Raw genomic sequence first — 26,696 nt, forward strand, 5'->3', positions numbered from 1 at the left:
AATGGCTCTCTGGAGCTCTTTTCCTGGTAAATTCCAGTGTAAACATTTTCAGAGAATGTAAAAGATAACTAAGCACAATCTTCCTAGAAATATCATGACAGACACTTAAAACCAATCATTTTCTTAATTAATTGAAAAGTGATTGAATTATTGAGGTAAGAATGATAAATACACTACATTAGTCTAAATATTTATATTTGCTAAATTCAAAAGACAAATCACCAGAAGACAGAAGCATGCTGAAACCCTTTCTAGCACAATGCTGAAGGAGCAAGAGAAGAATTTCATGATACAACAAAGAAGTGTTTATTCGTTCAGTCACAAGCACTGTAATAGTGCAAGCTAACAGCCCGCTTTTTGACTCTCTAATGTTTAAGAGCTATGCATGATTCAGCCCTAACAAATTTAAGTCGTTTTAAAGCTATTCAGTTTCTGGCAAAAACAGGAGAAAAAGAGAATCCCACTGCTCCAGTGTTTTTCCACACCACTGTAATGTTTGCTATTTGTGTTTGGCAGAGCCTTCCATGGCCCTTCTGATATAAATGCTGCAGAGTTTAGAAGAGTTTCCTCCTCCAGCATGGCCAGTCTCGTGTGGTTGCATTTTAATAAGTGCAAAGACGTGGCATCCAAAGGCTCACTTTAAGAATTGAATTACTGTTTTACTTGTCCAGCATTTGAACTCGACACCACATAGTGTGAGATGGTGTAATGAGTTATAACAAGCCCAATAAATATGCCAGCACCTATGTCACCTTGCAACTCACAAATGGCAACTCACAAACTCACTGAAGTTAGCGCATGTGAGCCTGGCCAGTATCTGGATGGGAGGCTCCTGGGACAGCTGAGGTTGTGGCTGGAAGAGGTGTCAGTGGGACCAGTAGGGGGAGCTCACCCTGAGGTCTGTGTGGGTTCTAATGCCCCAGTATAGGTGACGGGAACACTATACTGTAAAAACAGCACTGTCCTTTGGATGAGACATAAAACCAAGGTCCTGACTCTGCGTAGTCATTAAAAATCCCAGAGAGTGAAAAGAGCAGGTTGGTAACCCTGGTGCCCTGGTCAAATCCACCTTGACCTTTACCAGTCACGGCTCTGTTCTCCTGCCCACTGAGAGCTGGTGTGTGTTGAGTGTTTACTGGCGAACTATGGCTGTGTCACATCATCCAGGTGGGGCTGCATAATAGTGGTGGTGGAGGGGAGTGTCCAGAAAAGCTCTATTATTATTATTATTATTATTATTATTATTATTATACATCAAGGTGAAATGGCACTGAAACTGCTGCTTAGTTTGCCCAGCATATTATTTTCAGGTCAGTTATCAGCTGTTGATATGTTTATCCTAGTTTCTGGCTTTTTGCTGTTGTTCTTTTTCTATTTTGAAATTGCTTTGGGTTCATATTCTCCCAGTTGAAATCTCAGAAATCGCTCTTCCCACAGATTTGTAAATGTAAAGTTCCAAAAAAAACAGGAGGTTTTTACAGAGAAATGAAGTGTTTTTGTAGAGTGACATTAAATGAGGGATAATGACAAATCCAGTTTAACAATGCCCTTCCTGTGTCCTGGCATTTTATCAATTAATGTTTTATCTTATTTCCAGACTCGTAGATATTGCTTTTACACTTCTCAAGGAGTCCTTAGTCGACCTCAAACCAGAAAGCCAGTCCGTGTTACTTTTGGAACTTAATATACCAGTAATAAAAGTGGAAAGTCAGCGGATGACAGAGTTTTAGGTATGCTGTTAAAAAAGCTTCAAAACTCAGGTTTTAGCATTTTTACATTTCCTAATCCCAGTTGTGTTCATCAGGAGCTTTGTCATTGTCCGAGCATGTATGAAAGTGCTGTCAGATCTTGCACCGTGCTTGTGCTACTACACGTGTACATTGAAGTGGTAAGAAAATATTATGGTGGCAGAGGATGTTTTTTATTTTGTCAAAATAACCTTATGATTGCTATGCCAATAAACTTTATTAGGTGTTAATGTCCCAAAGGAAACTTCCCAGCAATAAATCAAGGGCTGATTTAAAGGCCAACAAAAACAGGCTGCCGTCTGCAAGGTGCTGAAGCTGAGGAAGTAAAGGCAGCAGATGACAGGCTTCCCTAAGGCTGATCATTACACATTACACGCTTTACAAGCACCCACAGTGTGCATACAAAATGTTTCACAAATGTTTATTGTGGTATGCTATGGTAAAAGCATGGTAAAACAGTTGTAAAATTGGGGGTACTGCAAATTAAAGTAAAGTAAATGCATGCAATGTCCTTGGGTATTGTCACGGATCGTATTTACTGTGGCTAACCCCTTTAACAAAAAATTAGATTGTGATATGAGATATTTACTCTGTAAATGACAATATGAACTGTACAATTTAAAGTATTTTTATATCACGGCAACTGAAGAAGAACATCTGTAGGCAACCGTTAAAAAAATGTGGAACCTGTAAGTATTTAAGTACAAAGGGTTTATTGTTGTTAGTTACCTAGAGACGTGTCATTGACGACCAGCAAAGGTTTTTCTTAACGATATTAAAATAAACTGACACGGGCTCCTAAACATTAAAAACATGTGTGAAAACCCAACTCTCTTTTGTGCCAAAGCCATGGGATATTTGGCCACAAAATAACTAAAAATAAAATCATAATTTTATGGTCCTGTCAGAATGTTCTACGTTGCATCATTAACGCAGGAGAACTGGAAAACAACGATTTGCTTTAAGTTAAAGCACGCATATGGCACCAACATGGTCCACATACACCTGCTTTTTAAGACGCCGCTTGCTTTAGCATTTAACTTGTACTAAACAACATGCAGCTGCTAATGACTTGCTAAATAATTGAAGTCATCCTTTCACTAAAGAAATGTTATTTTGCTCGCCAAAACATTTCCATGTCCTGTCAATGCCCCAACGACACCACATTTTTACGGCAGCCTTCAATTTAAACCAAAGTACTTTTAAAAAAAGATTTTAAGGTTGGCCAGCGCAGATATTCCAGAAAAGGAAGCAATTAGTCTTGCCTACTGTAATTACATCTTGCGTTTCCAGCAGGAAACGTTGTTTTAACAAATCAATGCACAGCTAAAAACTACCCTAGTATTCTTAACGTTTGCGCTTATTTACAAAATGTGACTGTGATCGCTAAGTGTTTTTTACATTTGTGGAGGACGGCGGGTTGCATTTCCTTTTTCTGCAGAGCCTGTGATTATACAGCACGAATTTGTGTTTGTAAACCCAGACGGCCCACGCCCATACAGGATCACTTACAGCACACGCAGGCGCACTGCCCTTACTTGTGTCAAACATGGCTGTGCTTTTGGAGAAAGAAAAATGCTGAATTGTCTTGGTAGAGGTCGTAAATCGAACCAAACATGGCGAGGCTGGTTGATTATTTCATTGTCGTGGGATACGATCATGAAAAGACTGGTGAGTTTTCGAAAAACGCAATTCTTTACGTCCTGGAAACACCGGACTGCTCTTGCGAAGGGGGGATTCCTCAGGCCGTGCAAGTCAGTGGGTTAATAGGATACTGTGGTATCCAGATTGGATGCTTTGGCACTACGTTACAGTGTATTGTGTTTTGTTTTTAAGAGGGGTTTGTTTGTTATTGCTCAGTGCTGTAAAATGTAACTGTACACCGCAGGCAGGAGGAAGAAAAAATTGTAAATATAGTTTTTTTTTCTCTTCTTTTTAAGTAAATGAAACTTTACTGGAACAATTCAGCCTGTCACATCCTGAATGAGTAATGAATGACGTGCAGAGATTATGTTTAACAACGCTTGGAATTGACCATAGTAAGACAATAGTGTCTGTGCTTACTAAAGCCCATTCTTGGTAAAACAAGTAATGTACGAAATGGAATTTCAGTCCTTACGTTTTCTAAATACAGTTACTTGTATGCCCACCTACTGATTCGAGGATCTAGGACTGGTATAGCGATAACAAAATAAAAAAAAATGATCCTCTATAATTTGAGCAAGGTACTGTATATAGCTAAATTGACATATATTTAGTCGTGAATTGGGTGCATTTTTTTAATTTTGAATGTCTTTCTTTGTGATTCATTTTAAATGCTTTGCTCAGCATTGTATTTGCAACCATCATTGCCTACTGCATCTTGCGGATCATTTAAAATGATCTTCACGGCCCAATAGGTTTTAGTTGACTGAACTGGGCATGTTGGCATCGTGTAAATACATAGATTAAAATATCGTTGGCGTTTTGGTAGAGGATCGTTCTATAATTTTGGAAACGTTTCCTGTTTTGTGCAAGGTAGCCACTCTTTTCTGTGAACAAAGACGAAAACAGGTACAGTATGGAGGAAAAAAAACAGGTAGCAAGGCCACAGGTGTTTCCAGTGTCATTAGCTAACGGTTTCTGGATTGCTGATTAGATCAAGCATGATTTACCTACAAAACAATAATAAACCACACACAGGCTTTCACACATTCACTGAAAAGCAGAATCCGGAGAAGCGTGCACCCCAAATCTTATGTGCTCTGGCGTTTTTATGTAATCGTCTTAAAGAGCATGATCTTATAATCATGGACACGCATGACACTTGCTTGCAGAAGTCATCTGTCGGTGTTAATGGGTTGTGGCGATGGAGATGCATGACAGAACCTTTGTAAACTTAACTGTCGGGATTCCCTAGGATAGTTAATGTGAAGCACCGGTGCCCGCGGGGAGTTTAGGATAGGAATTGCTGAGGTCAGATTGGAGCAAATTCAATTGTCACGGTTTTTTTGCTGTTAGTTTTAAAGTCTGCCCTGAGTGGTTTGCCCCTGGTTTGACTGATGAATCAGTTTTGCGTCGTGTCCAAGCTCTCTTTAATTTTACAATCTAAACACACCGTTAAGAGTTTGACATAAAATACTGTAACACGAACTGTTAGGGAATTAAATCATCGGTGATTAAAAAGCACTGCCTGTTGTTTGGGGGGGGGGGGGGGGTTATTATGATATTAGATTTTTTTTCTTTTGTAAACAAGAACAGCAACATTGAAGCAATGCATTTTTATTAACACATCGCCGTGTCAATTTCTTAAGAGGTTGTATTTGTGTGTGATCTAAATCCCAATAGTTCTGTTAACTACCATGCAGGCATAATATACAATATCTGGCATTCCTTGTCTACGTACTGCACGTTTGACATTTTTTCTTTATCTGGTTTTAAGTGAATTTGACAGGATGTGGTAGAACTCTTGAGGTTTCAGCGTAACAGTCAGAAGTAGCTGTGGGTGTTATAGAATCTTTTTGTGGTTTTAAATGTGTCACATTTTTTTAGATAACCTTAATATTCATATAGGAAACAAACACCTGTACTTTTATGCTATTGTTGCTGAACGTTAAGAAACCTCCAGTTTATAAAACTGTTTTGATGATTTACATGGCACCATTTAAAACTAGAAGGCAAACCTAAGCACAGCACACCTAATCTAGACATAAAAATAGCTGTATCTGCAGCTCTGCAGATGCAGTTAAGCATTTATAGTAATTCCATTTGCCTATAGCCAAATGCCCCTGCTGGAACTACAGGAATCTGTCCTAAGATGCAGAAGAATTGTAAAAGAAGGAATCCAAGTAAAGGAGTTTTTTTGATTAACCGGAATCAGCAAGTTGAAATTCCAAAGTGAGATTATAGCAAATTAAAACCCCTCAGTGTCACATAAAAATTAAACCCATTTCACTTTTGGATTAAATCTTAGTTCTTCTGTGTGAAGTGCTTTCGGATCGTTTGGGATCAAAAGCACTTTACAAATGCAAGGAATCAAGGAATTATTATTATTATTATTATTATTATTATTATAGTCCACAGGTATTTTTTCAATAATATTTAAATAATATGGTGGTGTGTTACGTGTGAAAAAAAGTGGGAATTTAAAGGTTAATTGTTCTTTCCAAGTGTGTTTGTTTAATCTCAGTGTTTCTTAGTGCCCCCTTCCTCAGTCTTTCTTTCATGCTCAACAGAAGCCATGCAGAATAAAAACCCTCATCAGTTATTCTTTGTTGAACCATTACAACCATAATCAGAAATGACCGGGTACATCTGAACAAAATGGTCATTGTTACTGGATTACAGTAATCCATTTCAAAGTTTGAATACTGTACATGGGTCAAGTGGATTTAGGAACAAGTCTTGTTCTTGTCACTGATAGCTAAAGTACTGCAATAAAAAGAGCAGTTTGCTTTTTGGTCGTTCCTTGTGGCACATCAAACAGCCTTTTGCCTTGGAGGATGTTTTTTTCTCCCTCCCTAGGAAAGAGGAAACAAGTACTTAACTGAGAAAATGAAAGCTGAAAGCACAAAGTAAATGCAACAGGAAGGTGCTTATAGCAGAATGGAGGGAATTCAGTCAGCTCTGTTAATGCACACGATTCAGTGTACAAGTTCCACATATTTCACAAATACACTTCACAATATCCTGTGCCTTGCAAATTAAATTGTCCAATTTTGTTTCCCAATTATCATTTACATTTTACTACTTCTACTTACTTCTTTTAATTCAGAGTATGTCTTTAAAAAATTGCTATGCCTTTTTAAAATTAATTTTAGGGTAGTTGCAATGACAGATATCATGAACTTTTCTTTCAGAACTGAACATTTTTCCTTAATAGTTATTTGAAATACAACAGCTCCTACAAATATGAAAAAGAGGTCTTAATAAATCTCTTTCTCTCCCCAGCCTTTGCAGAATGATCATTTTTTGGAGTTGTGCTTTATTGCTTTTAGAGTGCTTTGAACTGCATACAGAACACGACTGCTTTCCTCTTAGAATATTGCTCTGTGGTTCACGGTAAAGTTGTTGTATAGAACATGCTTTTGAATTTATTTATTTTTGTACTTCGAATGCTTACTAGAGCCAAGAAGCGTGCTTCCTGCCTCATGCCTGCAAAAATGTCCATGTTCCTGCCCAGAGCTGGCTAAGTATAGAGTATAAGAATTGACATGCCTGTCAAGCAGTTTGGGGTTTTGATAGTCATTGAAGACATCTACTGTATGTAAACTCAATCTCAACACTAGTTCTGTTCTTAGAGGAGAATTGCCCTGGTGCCTTGTTTCACTTGGGCAGTTGAGAAGCTTGCTTTGTCATCTGCACGCAATAAGGATTGAAGCCTGGTGACATCAGCTCAGCTCAGTGCTCAACCTACCTGTGTCATACAGTCCCCATATGAGAGCTAGTACTGTATGAGGGTACTGTAGGTCTCTCCGCTGTGAATAGTCAGTGTAAGCATCCTCAGGTGATTGCATCTGGGAATATATAGCACTGACAAAGTCCTATAACTTTTTTTATCTGTTTGCCTGCTTATGAATTAAAGTGACTATTTTTTTCAGTCTCTTGCTGATATGAATTAACACATTTAAATAGCAGAGTTACAGGTGGTCGTTGGTTTTGTGTCTGGTATAGTAGTTAGAGGGCTCTGTAGGCATTCTTCATTTTTCCTGCATAATATACCAGTTTATACAACAATTAATCCGATTCATTGACAGAACTGCTGTAACCTGAAAAGGTGTCAGTTGGGGAGACATACTTGGTTATGGAAAAGATTGGGTCACTACATCTGTGTTCTACTGGTATTGTATTTCTAACTGGTTATAAATGTTTTCTGTGTGCTTGGTGAAGTGTTGGCTTTTAAAAAAAACATTTTTAACAGATGTCGTACCACTGAAATTAAGAAACATGATCAGGGAAATATTTCCCTGTCGCAGATGCCCCAAACCATAATGCTTCTGAAATGGGGATGTTTGACTCTGGTGTCCTTCCTCTTTCTGTGTCCCTGCAAACCAGTGCTAAAAAGCGCTATTTTTATTTACACAAATGCCTTTAATAAGCATATTCATTCATACAGATGCAGGAAATTGTACAAGAAGAAAAGGAAACTTCTTCTCTCACCTTTTAAATGAGCTTTCCCTGTGCTACATTATGACATCATCTTCTGACAGGGACAGAAATAATTGAAAACAGAAATGATAACAAATTTCTGAAGCTGCCAAACAGGTGGTGTTTGTGAGAAGCTACATGATTTGTGCTCAATACGTTGGAAGAGCACCATGCTGAGTAGGTAAGCTGTGACCATGCTCTTTTTTTGTGAATGTTGATTGACTAATGTGGAAGGACAAAATGTTCCTGGCATTGCACAAAGCTCCATGGATTCAGGCAGTTTCTTCAGGAATACAGCTTCTGGAAGTTGTAGTACTACTAAATCTAATAAATGGGCTCAGTTAATTACAGCTGATCCAGAGAAAATGATGCAGAATAGGGTGAAAGAAACTTTCTGTCCCACTGTGCTCAGTCAGTTGACCCTCCATCCTGAGACAGCTGTAGGAGAATAGGAGTTATCGTTTGGGATTTATTTTTTGCCTATTTTGTACTCTACCATTGGGCTGTCCTTGATGTGTTAAAATCATTTCGGTTTTGGAGGGTGGCTGATAGCACCTCAGCAATCTATGTGCCCATTTAAGACTAAGTAGAAGTAGAAGATTAAGGTGGAGAAATAAAAAAAATCCAAAGTTCAGGTTATGTTACATAACTATGGAGAGAAAAATTTTGTACTGAAAAAGTATGGAAAGCCATGCATGAGACAAAACTGTGAGCTGTTCGGCAGAGAGTTCTGCCATAGCATTCCTGTGAAGTTTTGTTCATTTATAATCTTAAATTATAAAATTATCTTGAATTGGTTATAATTCATTACTTTTTTGTGAATTTTCAACAATATTAATATTAAGAACAATATTGGTGATGAGGTTGGGGAGTAAAGGGTATGCTGGTCATATAAAGGTTACTGTAAGTGAAAGTCAGATTTTGTAGAGGATGTGTTTATTAGTGTGTGTATACAGTATACTGTAAAGTCAGGAGTACCATTACCGATTGTGTGACAATTTGTGCAAGAGTATCTCCTCCCTTGACCTCGCATGTCACACGGCAGTCGTTCTGGATTCTTTCCCGAGTTGTCGTCTGTTTAACCCCTCTCTCTGCAGCTTCAGTCCGCATGGCGTGATTTTGCACTGACTGACAGTCTTCCTTGGCAGACACTTTGCGGCAAAGGACACAGGAGGTTGTACTGGAGAGGCCGCAAGTTATTTTTCATACTGCTTGCTGGCCCAGCGACGTGGCCCTTCACCACAAATGTTAGGCAGGGAATTAACAACAGCAGCTATTTTTGTTAAACCACTGTACTTACTACCCTAATGCACTATATGATGGCTTTACAAGTACCCTGCAGTTCCTGGGTACAGCAGTTTGTTATGGACCCTCACAACCCTTTGTGTAAAGAGAGTGTGAAGAACTGCATCACAATCCATCCAGCGTTTTTCTAGCTTCTTTATCCAGTACAGATTGCATGGGAGCTGGAGGCTATGGGTGCAAGGCAGGATACACCCTGGACGAGACGCCTGTCCATCTCAGGGCACACACGGATACAAACGTGCCCACACATACCGGGGCCAGCTTTCCCAGAAGCCAGTTAACCGACCAGTTACCACAGTCTTTGGACTGTGGGAGGAAACCAGAGCTCCTGGCAAAACCCACACAAACACAGGATGAGCATACAGACTCCTCACAGACAGTATTCTAGGTCCCAAATTGAACCTAGAGCTCCAGCACTGTGTAGTATTTTCCGTCTTAATTTTTCCGAAATTCGTTTTGTTTCGGCTTACATGTATATCCTTGGTTCCTGAAGTAGTGCTTAGCATTAAGTTTGTTATTGTAATTCAGTTGTATTCTTGGATTTGTTGGTTCATTTTGCTGTGCTTTTTATTATGGGTGTGCAATTATATAGCGCTTTGTGCTTAATAGTGGATCATTATAATTTGTACGATTCAAAGATTAAATTTGAAAATTATTATCACCTTATTTCTTGTAACATCTGAACAGTTTGTGGTTTGTAAGGAAGAAAATGTTGTCTCTTGTTAATCATAACTAACACAGGAGGCACCTTTTTGGGTTAGAGCTAAGTGAGGTTATACAGTATACAAGCGTTAACTATTCCGTTAACTACTAGGCTAGCTTGTGTTGTTGACTGAAGCTTATTGTTGTAAGATTTAAATCTGTCCCATTTTTAAAGGAAGACAAAGAGTCAGTACTTAACCACATTAATGACCTACGATTTGTACTAGACTCCCTGTAAAGAAGTATTATTTACACTTATTTCCTGGAGTCCCTGAGATGCTGTTGCACATGAAGGTGCCCTTCGCATTTGATGACTCTCATAATTTCATAATTTTATACATTTCTTTGTGTTTCATGTTCTACACTTACATAAAGCAAACATGATTTTTGTTAACTTAGTTAATGTTCACAAAAATTACTAAAAGCAATGGAGTCTTAGCTGCAAAAATGCTTTATTTGCACTGTTAATTTTGCTCTGTTTCATTTTTGTAAAAGTAACTGTACTACTGTAATGAATTTGATCCCGTAGGTTTAGTAATGTTATTGTGAAAGTTAACTTCTTAAGATAATTTAAGAACTGTAGTCTTGAAAATATGAGGGTATTTCCAAACTATTTGCCTTCTAGAGTTCTTCTGGCTCAGATTTGCTCTTTTTCTTCCTGTTAACAGGGGTATTCTTTTTTCCCCAGTAATTAGCAGAGAAAATCCTTAAATGGAGTTTTTCTTACAAGTCAAGCAATAAATTATAATTTGCAAGCTGATATTAAGGAGTCCGTCTGCTGCCTGTACTGTACGGTACATTAAATGCCTACATTAAGCGACGTTTTAAGAAACACATAAAATGCACAGAAATGAGCACATAAAAGTCTACATAATTTAGTAGGCTCTAGTCATTGGTTTGATAGTTCCTTTTCCTTTTTTGTAGGTCATGAACACAGGAAAGGTATTATGTAACTTTCCTTAAACTGAACAAAAAAACACCTGCATTCCATTCTCAGGGAGAGCAAATGTTACCACATGCTTAAAGTGTTTCCATGAAGTGCATACAGTAGATGTTGTTGGTGGGATTTTCTTATAAAAAAGCCCTGTGTTTTATTACTTAGTTCCTGTGGGGAAAGAAGTATGTAGAGCTTGGAGATTTAAAAAAAAATCTGTACCCTGTTATCAACAGATTGTATAACTCTAGCAATTACTTGATATGTTGCTGACAGAAATGGGGCAAGGGGTCAGGCCTTTCTTATTGGAGCAACAACAGCAGCAACCAAAGTATCCGTACAATGTATATACAATCTAGGTTTCAGTTGCAGTGTTCTTACTGTATTATTCAAAATTTAAAACAGAATTTCAGCCTCGAAATTCCTCGCAAACGCTAAACTGAACATGCGGGATATTTGTAAATCTGGGGCAGTGCTTGATTTTATACTATCGATACGTAAGCTAATTTTCTCCAAAACTCAATGGATCAATTTATTTGCATTTTTAAAGTTAAAAAGCAGCACAGTAATACACGTGGACCTCCACAGACCTGGCAAACATGGCTTATACAGTATAAATTGCATGTAGGCTTATGGCTGTTTAAGAAATGTGTTTGTGCCCAAAATCATGTACAATGTTTTGTGTCAAACTGGGATGAAGTGGGGAAAGCACTTATCTCAGGACAAAAAAATAGCTTTACTCAGTAGAAAACACTCCATATTTTCAATTAAGTACATTCAGTATATTTGTTTTTCTAAAAATGTGCAATTGTACAGTATATAACGTAGCATTGTACATGTAGTATCAGATTTGTAGTCAGTGTTTGCTTTTTGAACTGTTGGGAGAAAAGAAACCTGGTTTAATTCACTTGTTATTTTCAATCATTATGACCATAAATGCATCCCTTGATTATCTTTTATTATGAATAAACAATATCTAGTAGCAGTAGGTCAGTATGACGTATATAATTTGACCACATCTCTTAGGTTTTAGAAATCCGAGATGGTATCAATAAGATTAGAATCTGTTTATTAGACTAACATGTGGCTTTAATTTTTGATTGTTTTTGTGTATTTTCAGTGAAACAGTAATCTCTACGCTTTTGCTTATAAAATATGTATGTACGCAATTGTTCAAAATACTTTGATCCCTGGAGGTTCTGGTGCTGTAGCCCAGATTTTCGTGCTCACCTGTCTCTGTTGGTCGTCCTGTTGTCCACAATAATTATGTAATTAGATGCTATTAATTGCTCAAAACTAAGAAATTCAGAAGAGGCCAATGTAGTCAGACAATGGAGTGAACAATACTGCTTTCTGGGTGGGGGTGTGTGTGAAAACAATGCTAAAATAATACTTCATTCTGATCGCAATAGAGCAATCCAAAAGCACAAACTGTTGCCTTACCAACATTTTTCTTTTTAAGAAAATAAAAACTTACAACTAAAAATAAAATGAGCAAAGCGTTAAATCTAGTTTCTGGCACTCATTTCATCAGAGAAAGTAATGATTTGTTTTTGTTACATTTGGCAGGTAGAAGTAACTAATAAGAGTCTCAGGTCAGACAGTCAATTGAGGGGGCTGCTGTAGGCTGCAATTCTAGTTTTATTAGTTTATAAATTAGGCTGAATCGGAGCACCTCTGATTTTTAAAGAGCCTTTTGGTATAAAGGGCCTCATTGCTTCAATTAGAGGAAACCCTTATTTTGGAGTTGAGAGCCTGTGGCTCATCACTCTGTGGCTTGTTAATGTTTGCACAAGCGTTCTGAACTCGTCGCACAATTCTGCCCCCCAGGGGGCTGTTCCGTGCTCATGTTGCGAGGTGAGCTCAGGCCACCGCCTTACCTGCAGAGCGGCCAGCGGGCGGAGTGGGCTCGAACTGGTTTATTCAGTTTTTATCAGAAGAAATCTCAATTTTGTTATGCAGACATGCATTAAGCATATTTTAAAACACAATTTTCCCATCCTGTTTTTGGATTTCAGACGTCATGCACATATTTTTAAAATGCAGTCTGCCCACACTTGTTCTCTGTGAGCCAATATATACTGTACTTTTCAAAACATATCAAGATAATCAAGCTGATAATGATCACCCCTGTTACAAGAAAATTATATCGTTAGCTTAAGGAAGTAAGAAAAATATCAAGTGAACCACAAGAGAAATGGAAAATGAATTTTGAAGATCAGTTATGGTGATTTAATTTTGTAAAAAAAAAGGGAAATGTGAAAATAACACCAGGGAGCAAAGCAATAGGACTGGAGTCGCCATGCTCCTTGTCTGTTTCCTTTAGAATTGCTTTCCATCAGATAAAAGAATTAAAGGGAATATTTTAATACATTACTGATATGTTACGATGATAACACTTAGAATTGGCCTTGTACTTAAACTCTTAGTAAAGAAGTATCTGAAAGATATTTAAGTTGTTGTTTCTGGAATTTTAATACCTTGTTTGACTGGTATGCACTCTTAAGACATAAAAATTTGAGGAACAGTGGTCTAATCCAGTAACAGGGTTCATGGTCTCTAAGGTCATAGCTAAGTCCTGAGTGAATCAATAACTCCATGTTAAATGGTAACACTTTTTTTTGTCTTTAAAGATTATTGCTGTGTTTTGCCCTTTGGAGATGAGACAGAATGGCTGTGTTTTACTTCTAATCGAGAGAATTGGCTTCAAGTCAGGCTTTGGGATCCTGGAATGTGGCTTTATCTTAGAGTGTCTATTAATGTCTGCAGTCTGATTTAAGTTTGAAATAAAAGTGCGGACAAAGTTCTAAAACCTTGTGATAGTAAATGTAAAATTAAATTCTACTGGATTGACCCCTGTTTTGCCAAATGGTTTGTGTGGAAAGCAAGGACTAAAGGTAATCTTTGCAAGATTATAGCTACTCAAATATATTTATGTAAGGTCAAGAATGCTGTCCGTAGAATGTAATGCATCTGTCTTCATTCTTACTTAAGCAAGCTGCAGCAATGGCATGCTAAAGTCTGATCTCTTGGTTATCCATTTATTGCAAAAATATGGGGGTTGGATATTATTGTTAATCTGCAACACATTGTAGGAGGCTGAAGCAATGTTCCATTTATGCTGGCTTCCTGTTTATCACCTCTAGTGCTGCTCCAGTGATAGTGTGCATTTTAATTCTCCTCATATGTGCTTATTGATTACAGTGAGAAGCACAAGCAACTTTCTTTTTTATTCTGCAGGGTCTTGTGTTGCACGAAGATCTCTAAAGGTGCAAAGGAAATGTTTAAATGTCAAAAGCCAGGTTAAAGGAAAGAGAGCTGGCCTTCGACTTCAAAGCACTTCATTTTTTATCATCCTTAATGCACAACAGTGGTTGTCTTTTGTTTTTTGTATTTTTTTGGCATGGTTAGTGATGTGATAAAAGTTTTCTGCAGGAGACACCTTTTCCACATATTCCACATACTTTTCTTTTCAAGTGTGTGATTCTGTTGAGCCTCTCTTTTATGGTTTTGTCCTGAAATAAATTAATTTGGTTGAAGCCTCTGGGAATGAACAAATTGACATCAGTCTTCAGTTCACCATGTCCTGCAAACTTTTCTGAAATGAGAACAAAATTTAACATTGAATTTTATGGTTTGTTAGTGAGCTTTGGGGTCTGTGAAGAACACCCTTTTCCTTTTTATATGATTTTTAGTAAAGCAGATCTGGAAAACAAGCCTAGTTCCTTCCTTTTGCAGTTAACAGTGCACATGCTACTCATTGATAGCTGGGCAGTGTTATTAAAAACCCTAATATATTAGATTTTTAGATGTCATTATTTTCAAATAGGAGACTTCGCTGTTTTCAGTCAAGATCTCTAATTATATGATGAGAAGCTTAATTAAAATAAAGTGCTGTATTCCTACCTACCCAGGTTGAGAAAACGTGGAAGATTTAATATGTGATGTGGGTTACAGCGGAATGATAAAACAGTGTGCACTGGCTTTGATTAATTGCATTGGCTGCAGCGTAGCTCAGTGGGAGAGAGAACAGACACGTAATGTGATCAGACGGTAGCATCTTTCTTCGCAGCGTGCTGAGGCCAACTGTCAGAGTGTTTTGTCTTTGGTAAAGGTCAGTATTCTGGCTTTCAAGGAAGAAAACATTAACCCGAGGGGGAGGGTTTGTTTTGGGTTGCCCTGGCAAGCTGTGCAAGAGATAGAGTGCCAGAACTGATTGGTTCTCATTCATTCGGTTGCCTATGTGTTCCTCATTTTTGTGCCGCAGGTTCTTCTTGTGTCTACCGTTCACACTTCCTTAGCCAAAGCGACGGTTCAAACTCCCAAGTCGCAGGCAACTTTGGCTCTTCCGCTAGTCGAAAAGTTAGAAAAGAATCCAGCGATGGCTTTTAACCAGTTGGCACACTCCAGACACATGAATTAGTATTTCGTTTTAGCAAACGACGGCACTGTGGAGCTTACATGGAAATGAAAAACCAAACAGGAGCACTGTTCTTTGGCTCTCATCAGCACTGTCTGCAAGCTGAAACCCCGTCAGATGAGATGAGACCTTTAAGATTGGGAGCTAGTTTAAGGTTCTGTCATCCTCCCTGAGGCAATCAGATCAGATGGACAGTACTTTTCAGTTAAAGTGTGTGCCAAGCTTTAACTAAGAACTAAGGGAAAATAATTTTCCGCGTCCAAAAAATGACATCTAAACCCAGGTGATGCAGAGTTCTCTATTGCTCCAGTGTATGTATCAGGATAGTCCAGTCAAGCACAGGTTGTAACTTAGAGGATGGCAAGTGATCCCTGTGCATCTGTTGATGGCCTGTGACAAACAATGGACACTCAGCCCAGGCTTAAGGAAATCCATTAAGTTGGCCCAGTAAACACTCAATTTATGAAACATTTTTGCTGTGTAGAGAGCCGCTGGAAAGATAAATGAAATAAAAAAGAGAAGGAACAGCTGCTTTTGTGAAAAACCAGCACTTCTGTATTTGTTTTGGAGACCGTAGCAATTACAAGCAAGCAAAAATGAAAAAGGATTCAAAACACTTTTTTTAATTCAGTACCCATTGAGTTAATGGTTTGCTCTAGACAGAATTTTTACTGTGTGTTCCTATTCATATCTCTTTGCAGTTTTTCTTGTGTGTTTCCAGAGACCTTTTTATTTAGGGAATCTCCATGATACATTACAATCCTTTCTTTTGGTGGTCTGAAGATATTGTTTGGTCCCTTGTTAGAAATGAGAGACAAACAAATTTCAAAGTATGTCAAGATATTTCATACAAAAATCTTGTTGCCTCCGGTAAGAAGCTCAAGCATTGTTGCAAATGGACTTTCCAACAGAATAATAATAATTCTGTTGTAATAATAGAGAGTAATGATATCGAAAAGAGCAAAAGTATAAGTGGAGTAATCCAAAGGAGTTGAAGATGTCCCTCCTGGACGAATGGTCAAAAATCAATACTTGAGAAGTGTCTGAGCTTATTAGTCATAAGGAAGATGTTCTCTATGTTATCAAAGGCAAAGATATGTTTTTGTGGTATTCACTATTCATAGTCTGAAAATCATTCCATGGTTTTATTTATTCACTCATCAACAAATTTACTATTGTGTCAGGGGTAGAAAAAATATAAAATACAGGATATTGAATTGGACTGTTAGAAAAACTATTATGAACAACTACTGTAATCAACTGTGAAATGACTTTTAGGTAGTGTACAGTACACCTCTATTATTGACTTGGTATGATAATGTTACTGAATGATAACATTAAAGAATGCGAGCTGTATTAACAGAAGAATTCGTTATAATTTCTAGTTTCACGTCATGTTTTTAAGGATTTTATTTCTGCTTTAACAATTAGAAATTGCATGCTACTCTAGCTGCAAGCAATGCTTATAATCAAGATTCCTTTTTCATTATGAGTGTATCTGGGTAGATTCTGGTAAAAAAAAAGGTTATGCCCATGTTAATTTAGGGTTAGTCAGAATATCTTTCACCAATAAATGCTGAAGAGTTGCATACTTCTCTTCTGTAGGTCAAGAATGTAATATTTTTCAATTTCTCAGCCAATGTACTCTTGTGTCTCCAGTTTTGTTTGCTTGTCCAGAATTTAGAGACATGAATAGTAAACAACTTTAAGACCCCTGACAGAAATCTGGTGAGTGTTATTCTGAAGGGTCATTACACTTCTGATTGGATAATGTTCTCATTAGAGTATAGATTAAAACGTGGGAGACCTGCTGCTATAGGGTTAGGGAGCGTGCCAGAAACTGTGGAGTATACCACAGAGAACAGATTTGGCTGAGAAATCCTTTATCCTCATCCAAAATTAAAAATAAAAAGACTTTTTAAGCTTACACAAGGGAAGTACCCATTTCAAAAACAATGATGAATTTTAAGCGGTAAACTATGCTTAGTATTTTAATAAGAACATTTCTGTGTTATGGTTTTTGGCAGCTAGTTCTCTCCAATTGCTGTGAAAACATGGTGTCATGGTGTCCTTTTGTGGGAGACGGAAGGGTGATGATTTTTTGTAGATCCTATAATGTGCAATATGGCTATGAATTTTTCAGCCTTTTTCACTAATTACTTGGGCTAAACACCAGGTGGTCCAAAAGTACACAATTCCTGAAAGTAGTCCAAACACTTTCAGCATGTGCCTATTTCTACAGATTGGCATTGCGTTGCTGTATTATTTTAACAGCTTTAACCACTTTCAATTTTGTAAAATGTGTATACTATAAAGCCAGTTTCCTTTCCACTTTAGACTATCTGTATGCTTTAAGGTGCAAATGCACATGAGCTCCCTCTGATGAAATATGAAGCACAGCCTTCAAAGCTGACATGAACTGAAATGACTTTCTAATGTGAAACACATCTGTTCCATAAGCCCATTGTGCAGACCCTGTGTGTCACAGAATTATGTCATCTTCACCTGAGCTTTGTGGCACCTAAAAGGCTAACATTCCTACTAAAGGTAGGGAATATAAAGAATAGGTTTTAGGTTCCTGTACAAGATCTACAAAGATCTTAGAGGATCTTGTGCAGAATTCTTATATAGCATCCTGTTGAAGATTCCTACAGGAAGCACGAAATACTGTATATAAGAGTAACGCCGAGTGTACTGTGCAGGGTAGGAGACATGGAGAGAACTGAGGAAATTACTTGAAGGTACTAAACTCTTAATCTTTGTGACTTGCCTTTCATAAAATACCAGCACAAGATAAATGCTAATTCATACCACTTTTATTTTCTACAGTCACGCTTGATTTTTAAAAGCAAATACCAGTACTTGTCTTACAATAATGGTTGAAACACAATTCAAGAGAAGCCTGATATTTTTTTGGGGAGGTTTCTTCTTCCACTTTCAATAGTACTTTAAATCCATTCCAAGAAACGGGATAGCCATTTCCTTTTAAGGGTCGTGGCAACCGGGAGCCTATTCCAGAAGCACGGAGCAAGGCAGGATACACTCTGGACGGGACCCAGTTTATCTCAGGCCACACACACCTGCTTGCAAACGCACAGCAAAATCTTTGCAGACCCTGGAAGAACGTGTAAACTCCACACAGAAGGCACCCTAGTTTGCCTTTAGAAAAGTGACATACAAAATACATTTTGCTGCAGTGCAATCCAGAAACTTCACTACAGGAACATCAACGCAAGGTGGACGGGTGTGCATAAGTTGGCAGGAACACAAAAATCTGTTTAGTTTAAACACGAAGCTCGGCGTTATGTCTGTTTAGGGTTTGTGGAGTTTTTCTGCTTTCTTGCGAAAAGGCTAACAAGATCTAAATGAGACCAATAGAAATTAACTGTTTATTTGGAATTCCTCTCGGCTTGTTATTGTAAAGGGTATCTTCAACATTGCACAGCTCTGCTTTGATGTGGAGTTCACCACCAGTGCTGACTATAACATTTTATTGTTATCTGGGGGGTAGTAACTGACAGTTGCAGGAATGATTTAAGTTGTGAGGAAAAGTTTAGGGCCTTGGCTCTTGGTATTTGAGGAATTCTGTCATTTACTGTCATCGTATGCTGAAACTGGAGCTCCATCTTCCGAGATTCCAAGCATGTGATTTCAATTACCGAGGGCCTCATACACCTGATGCCTTGTCATCCGAGGGGTGTTTAACGACTACCCGTAGTGCCGCAGTTGGAGGTGGATGTTTGGAAAGATTAATTGCTGGCCCTGTTTAAATATACTTGACGCAAGATGTCAGATGAAGTGGTTGTTGACAGCAAACTTGAGCTGCTTAAGCAGCAGTACCACTGTAAGAGGAGTGATGGTTTATCCCCACTTTGCTGGTCCATTCTTCATGTGATCACATGGATTTTTTTCCATTCAACAGTCATGCTATAAATGTCTTTAATAATGGCATCAATAACTGTGTATTCTCTGCATGGTTCTCTGCCAGTTACTGCTTTCTATGTAATGTGTACTGAGAAATACACGCTATGCAAGGCACACATTACAGTAAATTGAGTTCTGCTTCAAATGTCAATTGTTTCCGATTTCATCCTCTTCCTTATAATAGCCAGACATCTTCATTACAGCACATCACAACAGCATTTCATTTTTGTAGCTGTTTTACATTTTACATTCAAATCAGCACTTAGGTAATTGTATAGTCAAGCATCAGTATTTTTGGATACAGCTTAGTTCTCAGTGGTGTATTACTTTTGAAATGCTCATTTTGACAAAGTTTCTTATATGTATGCTATATACAGTATATAGAGGAGCTATTTTAGAGGAAGGAACATATGAATTCAGCCAAATTAAATATTTAAGAATCCAAATGCTTTTTCACATTCACATAACCTAGATTTAAGCTTAAATCAGGAGGACACGGATGTGCTGCGTATTCTGCAGGAGTCTGGTGTCAGTAACTTCCTAGCAACTTTTATACCCACTTTTTTCCAATTTCTGAAAAATGTTCTCATGAATTTTATGGCTCTTTGACTAGTGTTGTACGGGTTGACTTTCCATTTTTTTGGTAAGTTTTCAGGGGATTCCATGCAAACCAAGCTCATAAAAATAAAAGAATAAGAATGAGTCACTGGAGGACACAGTGAATACAAAGCATCTGTCATCTAAGCCAGTTTAGACTGTGTTGAGAAAAGCCAAAAACCTGAACAGCTGAGCCAAACAGAACTTCACCTCTGCTGTCCTAATATTTGTTATTATGTGTGCTGTACCAAAAACCTTGAGCTGCAAACTTCAGCTGAGCTGTCCACTAGGATTTGGTCTGGCAAGGCTTGTGCTTGATGCGTATCAAAGGGCTGTTTCATTCATTCCAATGAAGTGGCTGTGTCATGGCAGTTCAGATATGCAGTATTAACTGGTCCTGGAGGTTTGCAGACCTGCTGGTTTTATTCCAGCTCTTAATAATTTAACTGAAGTAATTTTTGCTTAATTGTGACAGTTTTAACAGTTATTCAGGTGCTGCTTATTTTCAGGGACTTATAAACATGCAGGAATGAGACCTTCCAAAACCAGCTGGGAAGCCCAGTTCCATTGGATCCGTTAACTTTATTGGGCTCGTCTGGGTCGATTATAGTGAATCAACCTCACCTTTCAGAAGGTCTGTATACCCACCATTCTACATAAGAAAATGCTTTGTATCAAGCCAGCTCAGAGCTTTTGCTTTGGGTAATATTACGTGTAATGTATGGCTTCCTGTACATTTCACTAGTATACAGTAATTTTGTGGACAGTATCAAGGAATGGTCAGATTACATTTCCAAGCAATAATTAACACAGTTACTGGATTCAACTTCTTTTATTAATGGTTATTTTAAAATTAAGCATGGTGTCGTAAAGTCACATACCTAGTGACATAACTGCTTCCTTTGGCTGTAAGATAAGGAGTTCTGTGTGAATCTGTTATTATTTTTTTCTTTATTTATTTTCTCCACTTTGCTGATTAAGTAGATTTTTGACCCAGCCTTTGGAAAACTGGCTTTGTGAATTATGCCTCTCATTGTTGAAGATTTTCGTTTCACATTTTTGTAATTCCTTGCGCAAATGGGTTTTAATTTACTCATTAATTTTCTCATTTGATGGAATGAATTGTTAAGGCGCTTTGAATTTGTCATCCAATACCTTATGTTTTAGTTCAAATATTTCCACAAGGGGTTGGCCATGTGGTGCACAGCTATAAATATATGGCACATGTTTCTGGGTTTCAACTGAGCAAATGTACTGAATGTGTGGGACCTCTGGTGGAACGTTAACAAAATCGCAGAGCTGTTTTGCATGCTATTACAGTCCGTTCTGATTTTAATAAATGCAGTGGTGGTACAGTGCAGGATTCTGGGTTCGAATCTATGATGGCTGCTGTCCTCTCTGGAGTATTGGTTGGCTCACCACAAGAGTTTAAGCATCAAGTGGTTACAGAAAGTTAATTGCTGTGTGCAATCAATGGTAGTTTCAGAATATTGTGATGTGTATATAATACCAATCAGTTATATATTCATAGTGTAGTAATTGCTTTTTCCCTCTCTTGAAAATCAGATATGACAATGTGTTGATATCCCTCTGCTGACTCTGTAATCTCACTTGGTTTCAGATACTTCTCTTCTTTATCTCCTTCACAAACTCTCCCAGCCTGAGATTAAATGAATAGGGAGGGTGTTTTTTTTTAGCTGCTTTACTTTTCAACGTTAGGCTTTGTGGTTGAGTGATTCATTTAATTCCGGACAGATACATGGCAGCAACGTGTGTTTTAGTTCATAACTCTAGGTGAAGAACAGTTATACAATACCTGACGGTAAGAATGGATCATTTGTAAATGAATGGCTGTCGTTTCATGTAATCTGCTTTGTGTTACTTGTCGGTATTTTGTCTGGTACTTAATCATTGACTAAGTTCAGGCCGAACATCTTGTTTCAATCCATGGTAATTTATTGACTGTGACCAACTCTAGCCTCACAAATCCATGGTATCTTGTGCTTTGGAACATTATTATTTTATATGGCTTGGTACCATTGAAGACTTTGCTATGGTTATGTATTTTGGTTACGGGCAGGTTTGCATTCTTACATTACATTCCTGGTTATCGAGATAAAATGTTCAGGTGGGTAGCTGCGTCAGCATGCGTAGGCTGCAAAGGAACAAGTAATAGTAATAGTATTTTCTTTTTCCTTTGTGTTTAATAAATACAAGTTAAATGCTCTTTGTTTTTAAGAGTATTGTGTATGTTTTCTTGTCAGTTTGTTTTCTGACTGCACCTCAGTTTATACAAGCTATTTTTAAATGCTTATTTTCCTTCACTGACTGTTCTGTGGCTTTGCTTCTTAAAATCAGAGCCTGTGTAGATGAGACAATGGGTGTAGATCACCATTGCATACCCTAAAATGAGAACAAATCATGTATTTCCATGCCCTGCCTTTTCTCTTTCTTACTTTTTTTTCTCTTCTGTCACGTTTTGTTTATAATTGAGTTCTTGTTCATTTTAAGAAACTGTACATGTACAGTATGCTGGATTCCTCTTCAGGAAAGCTTGGCAGTGCACTTCAAGATGATAGTTGGAGAAAAATTTGCAATTGGCTTCGCCAGAAAGAAGAACATGACACTCCAAAGTTTGCCAAATAAACCCTCTCACTCTTTTCCCACAGCGCCTGCTTTAATTGTTGTACTGCGTTCTTTTGGAGGAGCAGGGAAAAGGCTGAGCGATATTAGTTGATGTGTTTGACTGTTCAACCTAACACATTGGTGGGAAATAAAAGTACACCCAGTATTGCTTTACAGAGAGCAAGTGTAAATGTAAATGATAAATCAGTCTGACTCTCAGAAAATACATGACCATTGTTTTGGAGAACACATTGTGTTAAATTTGGTATCCTGTCAATGCTTTTTATAGTATACAGTCTGTGTAGTCATCTTAAGGAATTTGTTTGATGCTTCTCTAGTAAATCAACAAGTGGCTGCAATCTTTAGAGTTATTTTCAAGGAGTAAATAAATATGTGAACCAGGATGCAGGAAGCACTGAATTACATGTAGGCATGGCCTTTGAAAAGCTCGTTTCTAGTATGTACCACCACTAAAAGCAGAACAGGGTGGATTTCCAGCCACATTTATGCACTTTCCAGAGGGGTTGAATTAGCGAGTCTCAGGGTTTGGTAGTGACAGATCACAGCTACAGTATCTTGTTGGTGCGGTAGGCAGCTTTCTTTTTGAAGGCTTTTAATTGCTCCAGTTTAGATCTGTCATGTAGCTGAAGATGCCATTGGTTTCTGTTCTGTTAGCAGTCAAGATTTTTTTTTTGCAGGAAAGCAAACAAGAAGAAACAGCATAAGAAAGGAATGAGCATTGCAGCAGATGGCACAGATGTACTGCATTCATGGTTGACCATATGACTTGCTGCCTGTGCTGGCTTCACTGCACCGAAGTTAGACATGATTTATTGTTATACATGTGACCTTCTGTCTTCCAAAGAGTAATTATTATTTTTTTATCTACATGTATTTGATATGCAGGGTTAAACACAATAAAGATACTAAAGACTCAAATTCAGAGACTTTCACAGAACACGAGACATATTTTTGTATAAAATGTATTTCTTCCCGATAAGTAAGGTGAACTTCTTACAGTATATGCATGTTTTTGAGTTAGAGGATGCCCTTATAATTAATCTTCTGCTTGTGCTTTCAAAGGTTCTGGAGAGGGATGTGGAAAAATAATCCAGCGCTTCCCAGAAAAAGACTGGGCTGATACAACATTTCCTCAGGGGGTTGAGATGGTGAGTAAATTAGCCATTTATTGGCTTATGTCTTCCCAATGATGATCTGAGCTTTAAGATGACGTTGTGCTGAATTGTGAGGGCACTAAGGCATATCCCTGAAACAGATGTTATTTACACTTCTGCAAGCTTGAGGATGAATTTGCAACCTATTATATGATTTATATTTACCTAAAAAAACAACTGCAGACAAACACTGATCTCTTTGTTAAACTATCAAAGTCTCTGCTAGAGCTAAATTATAGACTGAAACCGAAAACACCTTTTTAAAGAGTGTTAAAAGAAAGTGGGGGAAAAAGGTTTCCTTATTTTTTTTTAGCATCTTAGAGGATATCATTAGTTTTACTTTTCACAACAAGGATCTTAGTTTTATTGCTTTGTACTTACGCAAACATCTTGGTGTGCAGTCATCGTTATATTGTCTTGAGAAGTGGTTATATCACCAGGATACACATCTCCTCTTTTAAATGTGTAAGCTGAGAATAGATATGGGTAGGCAGTCCACATGCAGCCAAAACTACAAACACATGGGCAGAATCCATTCACTAGAAATCACGTTTATAGGTCTGCATGAATCAAAAGTAAACCATATGTAATATAACTCTCATCTTAGCTTTTGTCATGTGTCATCCCTGACAGAAATTAAGACTACCTTACTGCTGAGACTGGGTTTGAAAACTAAGTATGCTCTGTTTTCTGAATAGGCACCGATTTCAAATACTGCCTACGGTAACAAAGTGGGATTTTGATGATCACGCCTGTTCAAATATGAAACCATATGTAGCATCACCCTACAACAAAGGGCAAGTTTGCGAAGTATCATGAAGAAACAGATCCTCTTTTTTTGGCAAACACGGAATGTTGGAAAATAAGAAATTCATATAATTTTGTGAAAGTGTAAGTTAGTCATTTGTGTTTTTGTTCAGAAACAAAAATATGAGATTGTGGATGTTATTAAATATTAAATCATTTTGATTCTTCAAGTTCACTTTTCTTTTCAAAGCAGAATAATTACTGTCTTCTCCAGCAGAAAACTGCATTATGTGTATGTTTAGTGTTCCAGTACATTAAATGTTAGGTCCCTCATAAATTCCTGTTTATGATGTGCAATTATAAACTAGTTAGGTTAACACCAGTTCAGGAAGTTCAGTCCACAGAGCTAAAAAGAAATTAATGTAGTGTGTGATGCTGTCACATATTTTGTTAACATGTTTTTCACATCCTGGGGAAATTGTTCCCATATTTGTGTCTGATCAAATATGCGGGTACGTTTTCCTTATTTGCTGATTGTCTGTTTCTAGGCTGCTGTATTTTGATTTTGCATAGACTCTGTAACAGACCTTGCAGAGTTTACAAAACAAGTCACTTCACACTCACTGTTTTTGAAGTGGAAGGGTATTTTTAAAACAAAATGTTTCCTCACGGGAGTTTTAAATTAACAGAGTTGTGTTTTTGATTATTCAGTTTTCTTGGACGTAGTGTTAGGTATCCATGGAATTTTCAAGACATGTTTGCGGTCCATGTCTTTTGAGTGAGTCTGTGTGTTTTTCTCCTGTTACTCCAGCAGAATATATTTTCCATGACTGTTTCCTTCACGCAGTGCTTTTTTTTGTATGTTTAACTTGCCAAACAATTTAACATTTCACTGTGATTATAAAACCTAAAACTAAACACTACGGCACAATTCTTATTAGCTCTCTTTGTTGTTTGGGTTGTTTCTGAACACAAAGCACATGCTGAGTGTGCAGTTTGTACAGTTTACAAGGCATGAGTGGGTTTTTTTAAATGATCATTGTCGTGCTAGTTGTATAACAATATATCAGTATATCGAAATCTATACCTTATTTTTGGATTCAGCATTATTCAAAATCACTTTTGCAAATGACAGTAAATAGTGAGTAAATAGTGAGGCTGTAGAGTTTAGACTTGAACTGTTATTGAAAAGGAGTTAGATTTATAACCCAGCCAGCAAATTTTCTATAACGTACATTTGCAATCTGTCCTGCAACAGTGTATGACTGCATTAAACTGCAGTAAATTGTTTTGTTTAACATCTCAAAAGGTAGTAACAAAATATCAGTGAGATTCATCAGTATTGTGGGGAGAAAAAAATTCTTTGCTTAGTTTATTCTTTCCTGTATTAGAATGTGCTCAGTAACCCTTCCATAGCCAGTAATTATCATGGACTAGTGATGGAGGACGTTATTTAGAGTATTGTGTACAATTTTGGTTGCCGTGTTATAAACCAGATGGTCATTCAGTCCCATAAAACAATGAAACATGAACCATAAGACACAAAAGGAAAGCACAGCGAGGCAGAATTAAAACTCAGGTTAGCAGGCAGTCTTTTTACACAGAGGGCTGTGGAGGTTGGCAGCAAGCTACCCAGCAATCTGTTGGAAGCTGCTACCCTGCTTTCTTTCAAGGAACGGCTGGACAAGATCCTCAGATCAATTAGCTGCTCGAAGCCAAACAAGTTAGATGACCCAAGTGGCCTTTTTCCTTTCTTGCAAGAAAAATGTTGACTGCAAGACGTTTCTGGTTCATTTCTCAGTCACGTGCGAAGTACTGCACTTGGACTAAGCCAAAGAGCTAAATGTCCAGAACATCCAACTGAGCAGGACCACAGGTCACAAGCTCTCAAAGATAAGGGTGCATTTTCCAAGCTGCTTGGCATTCATGAGAAGAGTGCTGTCGACACATGGGAAGTTTTAATTTTGCAATATTTCAGATTAAGACATTAAGTGCATTCAAGCTGTCATTTTCTTTTTTTGTTAGATTTTTTCCTTTTTGGATTTTATGCCTTATGATGGTAAAATATCACAAAATGTAAGAAGCAGAGTGCCTTTTAGTATTGCATTCCTTTTAACTTACTGAAGCAGTATACAGTATACAGAGTGTAAAAGTGAGCTAAATTGATCATTGATAATTGAGTGTGCTTCGCAGACTTTAGGAAAAATGTGAAAAGCTGGAATACATTCTGGAGACTTAGCAAGTGGGCTCTAGATAAACTTTCTGAATAGCTGCATACTTTGTGCCTCACCATAATGAACCATTTGCGAGTAATTTGTGTTCCAGGAAACCTTTCACAGACCACATCAATAGGTAGAGCTCTAACCACATGAGGCTTGTGGTTAATATTGTCA

At 37.7% G+C, this 26,696-nt stretch overlaps 1 protein-coding gene across 4 annotated transcripts in view; it reads left to right on the forward strand.

Annotated features, from left to right (window-relative positions):
- Positions 1-3,251: 3,251 nt before the first annotated feature.
- The window catches only part of sbf2 (SET binding factor 2), a 143,117-nt gene continuing 119,672 nt past the window's right edge, over positions 3,252-26,696 (forward strand). For 2 of the 4 annotated variants that reach the window (XM_015338326.2, XM_006642611.3), the window contains exons 1-2: positions 3,253-3,419; positions 23,465-23,550. In XM_015338326.2, coding sequence (XP_015193812.2) covers positions 3,365-3,419; positions 23,465-23,550 — 141 coding nt within the window. In that variant the 5' untranslated portion in view covers positions 3,253-3,364. Of the gene's footprint in view, positions 3,420-8,020; positions 8,056-23,464; positions 23,551-26,696 lie in introns of those variants that run through there. The other 2 variants (XM_015338329.2, XM_015338327.2) reach the window with 2 other exon arrangements.

Source organism: Lepisosteus oculatus, chromosome 21, assembly GCF_040954835.1.
Source record: "Lepisosteus oculatus isolate fLepOcu1 chromosome 21, fLepOcu1.hap2, whole genome shotgun sequence".
NCBI lineage: Eukaryota > Metazoa > Chordata > Actinopteri > Semionotiformes > Lepisosteidae > Lepisosteus > Lepisosteus oculatus.